Source organism: Haliotis rubra, unplaced genomic scaffold (genome assembly GCF_003918875.1).
Source record: "Haliotis rubra isolate DU_JTF1 unplaced genomic scaffold, ASM391887v1 Scf6, whole genome shotgun sequence".
Lineage (NCBI taxonomy): Eukaryota > Metazoa > Mollusca > Gastropoda > Lepetellida > Haliotidae > Haliotis > Haliotis rubra.
The window spans coordinates 2181202-2189674 of NW_025767301.1; the positions used below are offsets into that span (position 1 = coordinate 2181202).

Sequence of the window (8473 nt, forward strand, 5' to 3'; positions counted from 1 at the left end):
GGAGAACCCGGGCACTCTCCTGATCTGCGCCAAGAGATCAGGAGGTACCAAACCAAGGGCACCAAGAACAATGTTTTTTTTTGGAAGAAGAGAGAAAGAGTCTGATGACAGTGTACTTGGGGTGAAAGCGAGACATTTCAAAGGCGAGGTCTGCATATTTAGCGTGCTTTTCCTGAAAAGATTGCTGTCAAAAGGGATAGAAACTTCAATTATAGATATAAATTCATTGGCTTTATAAAAAAGGACAGGATCAGGTTTGTTGGCTGGAATTTGTCTGAGGCTGTAGTAGTAGTAATAGTAGTAGTAGTAGTAGTAGTGCAAGGAAGTCTACGGCTAACAGCCAAACGTTTTATGACTAAATTCCAAACGGATTGAATCACAGGCAACTGTAGCGCCAATAGGGTTGCGCAACAGAGAGGAAAATGACTAGTCTTCCTAAATGCGCACTCGCATATAGGAAGACTGGCCATATTTCGAAGAGTGAGTGAGTGAGTTTTACTCCGCTTTTAGCAATATTCCAGCAATATCAACGGCGGACAGACTTAAAGACCATTACAGTACCTGATATGTATTTTTCAGAAACGGCTGTTACAGTTACAAGAGCTTTCACATAAGTTACCATGGCAGCATTATAGAAATTTAGATTCAAACCTCTTGTATAGTTTCAGATGTCAGTATTGGTTGAAACAATCAAGATAAGTGTGTGCACATTGCTCTGCAAATGTCAAATATAAGCCAAAATTGAAAGATCACACTGCAGAACGTCATTGAACCTCACTCACTACTTACTACCTATGCACCAAAGTTTCTTACACTTCGTACCAAAAATGCCCTGTTGCAAAAATAACTTCATTAACAGCCGTCATGATGGCCATATTGAAATTCAGATTCAAACATCTACACAAATTCTGGTGTCATCAGCGGAATGAAGAATGTGCAAGTTTCAGTTGTGGACGCATTTGATTGTCTATTGTTTTGTTTGCTGTTTAACACCATACACGGCAATACACAATCTATATGACTGGGCCAGACAATCCAGTGATTGCCATCATGAGTATTGATGTACACAGTTGGGATATGATGACATGCATAGATGAAGTCGGTGAGCCTAACCACCCATGGGCGGATCCAGGAATCCAGGAATTTTGTGTGTGTGTGTGTGTGTGTGTGTGTGTTTGGGTTGGTGTTGGTGGGGTTTGTTGTACAAGGGGGTTGGTGGTCTTAAGTCATTTTTGGGGGGGGTGGGGGTGGGTTTCGAACGCCCTGAAACAACAACACCACCACCCCCGATCCACCAGTGCCACCCAAACCCCTTATACACCTCCCTCAAGGCAGGCATGGCTTGCTGAGGATCAATGCTAACCCCGATCTTCACAGTTCAAATACAGAAGGATACTGGAGAAGCAACATAAATCATGTGAGAAACAAATTTCCTCATTCATACTTTTAATATCTATACATAACATACAAAAAAAACCCCAAAAACCACATATATGGAAAAGTGATACAACACATGAACAAATGATATTAAAACACTTTGTACAACATAATAAACTGATGATTTTGACAGTGTTAACATTACATATTATTATGTAATCTTCATCATCATTGTCACTATAACTCTCTCGTTGCATAAAAACCGAATGTTGGATATACCAGTCATGATGCTGCTACAATGAGCTTATCTTGCTGATACGTTTCAATCTGCCAAAGTAAATTAATTAAAACTAGCTGAATATTGAGAGGGAAAAACTGTTAAAGTGATTTTAATTGTCACATAAACAACGTACAGCTGAGATGCAGCTTTTTGATTCATAGTGTAGAATAAGGATTTATTCTCCTCCTCAGACACTTTTTCTATCACAGACGGAATATGTAGCATTTTATCAAGATCACAACTGATGACATTTCAATATTTGGACGAAGGTAAGATGTTCTTACACTCAAGTGCTACGGATAAGGGGAGACTTTAAAGTTTGAAATGGAATGACTATGTATCAGAATACAAAGAGTCAAAGTTAAAAAATCCATGACATGTATTCACTAATAACATGGTGATCGTTTCTCCAACGGGGCTGTAGTTAGATGTGCAACATAAAATAACAATGTCCACCTGGAATTCAAGTACAGCACTGGGGAAGGACAACACATTATTTACATAAATGTTCACTTTCACAATCATGTGTGCAATATATTAAAGAGGTTGATCATGAATCCAATCAAACGACTGATGTTACCTGTCTGGTAAGAAAGGTTTGAAATATATGATACCAGCACAATTGTCAAATACAATTCTCTGATTATTTACACTCCATGCACACTAAAGTGATCAGATTTTCCACTATCAGATTTCAGTTCTCAATGTCGATCAGTTATCTTTTTCATCGGCACTGCTGGCAGGTGATGCATCCCTTTTGTCAGGAGACTTGGATCTGGAGCACAATTGTCAAATACAATTCTCTGGATCTAAAGGGGACCTAGACCTGCCATCCTTTTTGCATTTGGGCTGGCAGAATCTAGACGCTTTATCTTTGTCCATCTTCTTGGAACGTGCTGCACTCCTACTCCTTGATCTGCTGCGACTGGCACTCCTGCTGCGACTGCTACTTCGGCTCCTTGAGCGGCTTCTTCGGGATCTGGAACGACTTCGACTCCTGCTACGACTTCTGGAGTATGAACTGGAAAGGTAAAGGAAACATGCATGTTTCATGTTTTGCAATGTATCTAAGCGTATACTGTACTTTTATTTTTTTTTCAAGATTCATGAAATGCCTTTTGCCCAGAAACACTTAAAGTTAACCCTTCCACCCTCATTAAAATGAATGTGATTGTTCAAGTAAAAAAACTGTTAACACAAATAATAGAACCCAAAGCTTACCGACTGCGTCTCTTGGGTTTGTCTTCCACTACTCTGATCTTCCTTCCATTGATTTCAGTGCTGTCTAACTTGTCAATAGCATTCTTCATGTCTGAGTATGTGGCAAACTCCACAATTCTGAAATTCATAAAATGAACCAATTACATAATTCACCATAAAATTACAAAACATATTTCCATAAACTGTTGTTTTTTTATGACAGTAAGAGAAAAGTCAAGGTTATTTGTTAAAAGAATCAGAAAATTCCTCCTAATATGCTTCATCAGATTGCAATATTCCTTTTAGTTTCAGTCATGAAGTATTGTAGAACTATCACTCAAACATCCTCCAACCACCTCATTTCCTAACACACATGCTGCAAGATCAAGCCCCGGCCCCGATTTCTCGAAACAAACTTAAGTCTGAGTTTCGACTTAAGTTAGAGTTTTTACTCAAATTTGAGCAAATGCATTTCCCAGAATGAACTAAAATCGATATTTAACTCAAACATAGCAGACAATTTGAGTTTGGTGGACAGATTACTCAAGTTGTTTTGGGCTTTTATATTCAAAAAATGCAGTTGAGTTAAAAATTCATCTGTTTCAAATTGTCCAACCCAGTTTGAAATTTGAGTAAAAACTTAAGTTTGTTTCGAAAAATCGGGGCCCGATCTCTCGAAACAAACTTAAATCTGAGTTTTAACTTAAGTAACAGTTTGTACTAAAATTTGAGAAAAAGCAGGAAAATGCATTTCCCAGAATAAACTGAAATGGATATAAAACTCAAACTTTGTAGACAATTTGAGTTAGATAGGTTACATGAGTTGTTTTGTCTTTTTGGTTTTAGAACTGCGACTGACCTCACTCAGCTATTTCAAATTGACCTCACTCAGCTGTTTCAAATTGTCAAACTCAGTTTGAAATTTTAGTAAAAACTTAAGTTGTTTCGAGAAATCGGGGCCAGATGAATGCCCAGTGGTGACACAGTGATGTAATGAGTCAATGTTATTACTTAGTAATATTCAAAAAGAGACCTGTATATAGGCAAACACAACTATTTATATCACATTAATGGGTTAAGTCATTCCCTCGGTTTATAGAGGCCCTGTGACCATTCAAAATTGCTTACTTCTAATAAATTTCCATGTTTTCACTGATGCAGTACTCCCCAACTTGGTAACCAGCTGAAACTCACCCTTCATTCTTGTGCTTCTTGTGTGCGTCTGCAAATGTAACTTCACCCGCCTGACGCATATAGTCCTTTAAGTCCTTGAACACAAAAAGAATAATCATAAAAAAATGGAACATATTTCATGAAGAAACATGTTAATCTTACCACAACAGCATACAGCTTCTCCATACCTGTTCCTAAAGAGAAACAATTTTAACATCTAGACACCAAACCTAAATAAAAGAATGCCTAAAAGAATAAACATTTCTTTGTCAATGGCAACACAGTCATTTTCTGAAATTTGTAAACATCCTCATAAGAGATGGGAATAAAGATGCTGAATTCCACAAACCAATAATCAACATAGGAAAAGTATTTCATAATCACATCAATTAAAAACATATTATAAATAATGAAACTATATTGACATGACCTCACTAACAACTGTCAATTCAATTTCAACTATTTCAAAGTCTCTGGTCCTGTCTCCAGTTACCTCCCCTCAAACACATCCAATACCATCCCTCTAGAACTCTGCACAGCCAAATTAAACAATTTTCACCAAAGTTGACTGGAAAACAATCTTTCAGAACAAATTGAAAATATTTTAAATAATGTAGGGAAGGGTTTATCTAAATCAGTTATGAACTGATAAAAGTGACAAGGTATTGTACAAATTCTTCCGTTTCAAACACCTGATGCTTGCTGTTATTTTCTGGGGAGTAGATCTATCATAAACTCTTAGGTAACTTTAACAATATTAATGAAAAGTGATTAAATTTGTCCAAATGTACGTTTTAGAAATGTTCATATAAACAAACATATGTGATCTTTGATAACTTCTGTCATGGAATTGGATTAAATTGATATCATGTTGAAATACTTATCCCTCTTTCCCCTACAAGTTACTTTCAGCATAATAGGAGCATTCAAAACAATTACCTCTGTACTTTCCCTTAACCAAGAGCTCATTTCTCAAAGGCCAAAGCAGGTACGGACCCTATATACGCTCTGCAAGAATGGACCTCGGGTTGACGGCTGGAGTTAGTGCCCAACAAGTAGGGCCAGTATCTGATCTCTTGCTCATAAGATGGATGAGAATAGACCCCAAGGGATGGACCTGTCCTGTATGGTGCCCCAGTCAGCGAACAACTGAGCACCCTGACTGGAAGGAGGACCCTGTCTGAGAGGAAGCTAGTGCTTGGACGACTGTGTCCCCAATGAGTGACTGCATTTTCTTTTATTCATTAGGGATTCTTTCAGCCAGACTTCCAAAAGTTTTCTGAAAACTAAGATATTTTTCATCCAACCCCAATCAGACTCAGGAAGGACACCACTGGTGGGAGAGGACCAGCGTAGAGGATGATGTTTATGGCATGCTGCTAGATCAAAACCTGCAGAAAGACCAAGTGCAGTTTGGCTGTGTCGTTCAGTACGACCCTGTGATAGTCCGACAGCGCTTGCCTGCCTGTATGCCTGCCTGACCCAGGCCGATAGCTAGTGGCAACCCTCAGACCTAAGGACCTTGGTTCGAGTTCGAGACCCAGTGACCCCATCAGGCTTCAGCAAGTCTCTCGAGCTTTGGGGGAAGATAGATAACATCCTTAAAATTAGTAACTGCCAAAAACAATGGAATAAATCATTAATCTGTCTTGGGTATATTTCCAAATTTTATTAATTCAGTTCCATATTACTACACATAAGATCTAAATGGGGTTTAATATTTTCGTCTTTTTTTGATAAAATTGCTCTGAATGCTGGAAATAAAACAGGAGGCAATGGATACAACATGCAAGGCCTAAAACAGTAAGTAACTCACCTGCCAGCTAACCCTTGATGAAAGATTCTCAATGATCAACCTGTACTCTGTGCGTGTAGGTGGCCCATAGCGACTGTAAAATAACATTTTCCATTGCAAATTCTTGTGGATCAAAACAAGTCATACCAAAAGTATTTTAATTTCTTCCTGAAATTGTCCCTTTCAAAGTTATCACTTTATACACTTTCAATGTGAAGTACAAAATCAAACACTCTTATTTTCAGTTACCTGTCTCTGCCACTACCACCTCTACGACGTGGGGCATACCCACGATCATGCTCTCGTTCTCTGAAGAAGTCTCCTCTTTGACCTCTAGCATGTTCAACAATACACCTACAAATATAACATCCAGAATTACAATCATTTAAGAAAAGCTCAAAGAAACCTGCAAAATGAATCATTCAAAATTTCGAATTCAGCATCACTTCGAAGTACAATTTAAATATGATGGGAGAGAAAATACACCAACATCAGTGCATCCCAAATAGCATTTAAAAGTATGCACGAGTGAGTGAGTTGAGTTTTACGCTGCACTCAATATTCCAGCTATATGGCGGCGGTCTGTAAATAATCGAGTCTGGACCAGACAATCCAGTGATCAACAGCATGAGCATCAATCTGCACAATCGGGAACAATCTGCACAATTGTGTCAACCAAGCCAGAGAGCCTGACCACCCGATCCTGTTAGTCGCCTTTTGTGGCAAAAAGTATGCACAAAAAGTAATTAAATATCCTGGAAGGACCTCGGAAACATCCCTGTCAAGATAACTTATACATGCAAATACAATTGCCATGTACAGTTTTGGGAAATAATTGTTTAACATTTTTCCAGAGAAACTAGTTTATATTTATGGGCAGATGCCACAAACAGAATAAAGGCTGTTTTTTGTGTACATGGTTTCTTGGGCCACAGTGAATCCACTATGAGCCGAACATGTCAAACCATGAATGTTGGCTGACAAAAACATGCATTAGACAACAAACACAATAACAAGTCTCCAGCTGAATAATTATCCTTTATATGCAGTGAAACAATAACAACATATTTTTTTTGACAAGTTTGGGCCATGTTCATGGAGTTAATCAAGACAATGACTAGTGACCACATTACTATTAAATTAATGTATAAGTGAGTTGACTATTTTATGGCTGGCTTAGATACAGATATTTTGCAAATCTCCGTTCAACAACATGCTGAGAAAACAGCAATATTTTTTGTTCCTTGGACTAACCATTCATTTATATTATTAATTTTAAGGCTGTTCAACTAGTGACTAACCTTTCACCACACAATTCTTTGCCATTTAATTCATACACTGCATCATCAGCATCTCTGTAGTCTTCAAATTCCTGAAATTAAATCACACAAAAAGTGAATATCTACAGGCAATGTTCCATTCACCCTAAAGTATCATGGTGCTTTTTGGCCATAGTTTGAGAATTCTGGATGATAAACATAATTTCTACATACAACATAAGTGTTTTTGTGAAAAATAATCTCTACATACAAAAGTGTTTTTGTGAAATATATGGACAACTTTACTTACCACAAAGCCATAGCCATTTTTCAACATAACATCTCTGATTCTGCCAAAGTTCCTGAAAAAACGCTCAACGTCCTTTTCCCTGGCATGGTAGGATAATCTTCCAATGTATACTCTGGTACCCATTTTATCCTGAAGGAAAATATGATAGGTTGATAGGAAAGCCCAAAGTACAGTAATTATGGTCATCAAAATGATGCTGATTAAAAACATTCAGTCAAATTTTGAAATAAAGTTAGGGCAAAACTCTAACATGAAATGGTTGCATGGTCCAAACAAATGCTGATTTTGATGTTTTTGTTAAGGGACATATTTAGGTCCTTTGTAATGCATAATCAGCAAAACATAATTACAGCAGAATGTCACAACGTATACCAGACGATCCATATCCATGGAGATTAATAACAAACCAAAATGGTCTTACCTAAAATTCATGTCGGATCCATACCTGATTTGAAGCATTTGTAGTTTATTTGACTGACAATTTCAGATTTAGAATTTAGAGGAGCTGTAGCCATTTATTTATATATTTGTTTAATTTTTAACGAGTTATTGCAATATGTCTGATCTGTGTGCTGCCTGTCCTGTTCTCTGTCCAGAAATTGTAAACATTCTTCACACGCAATCACTGGTGATCATTCCTATGTACAGGTGCTCACCACTGTCTTCAGGGTTGGAAGTATCGCAAAGTAGTCATGACAACATAAAAACAGCTACATATGATAGTAGTTTATGCAGGTTTGACATGAATGTAGCCTATTCGCCATTTTCATCAGTACTAACGCAGATTCGACATCGATAAAGTCAGCACTCTTGCTTCCATGTTGAGAACATACCACGTAAATATTTCAAAAGGTACGGGTACACATTCAATTTACGTCACAAATCCCACCATATCTGCTTACCTTCGGCTTAAACCAACTGCAGAAAGTACCTTTGTAACAATATTTATTTCTTCGCTTTCTGCAAGTTCTCCCAAACCAATCAAATGCCGACAAATTTCACGCTCCGGAGCAGCCGTGACGAGGCAAGACGCATGGAAGTCTGGGTAAAAGAGTGGACACTATCAAAGCTGGGCCCCG

At 37.9% G+C, this 8473-nt stretch overlaps 1 protein-coding gene across 1 annotated transcript; it reads right to left on the minus strand.

Annotated features, from left to right (window-relative positions):
• Window positions 1-2446: 2446 nt before the first annotated feature.
• LOC124255347 (serine/arginine-rich splicing factor 6-like) lies at window positions 2447-8473 on the minus strand. Its single transcript, XM_046689244.1, has 8 exons — window positions 8297-8473; window positions 7395-7523; window positions 7127-7197; window positions 6075-6179; window positions 5847-5919; window positions 4052-4125; window positions 2879-2995; window positions 2447-2678 (listed from the first exon to the last, which is right to left on the minus strand). The coding sequence occupies exons 2-8, from the start codon at window positions 7515-7517 to the stop codon at window positions 2447-2449; spliced, it is 795 nt and encodes a 264-aa protein (XP_046545200.1). The 5' UTR covers window positions 7518-7523; window positions 8297-8473.

What these genes read in the sequence shown, in the direction of transcription:
- LOC124255347 (XM_046689244.1), bottom strand. Translation starts at nt 7,517, where the DNA reads ATGGGTACCAGAGTATACATTGGAAGATTATCCTACCATGCCAGGGAA. An exon ending in AAAGAATTGTGTGGTGAAAG is followed by an intron (nt 6,180 to 7,126) that starts GTTAGTCACTAG and finishes TTATATTTGTAG; the next exon opens with GTGTATTGTTGAACATGCTA. An exon ending in AAGAAGCACAAGAATGAAGG is followed by an intron (nt 2,996 to 4,051) that starts GTGAGTTTCAGC and finishes TATGAATTTCAG; the next exon opens with AATTGTGGAGTTTGCCACAT.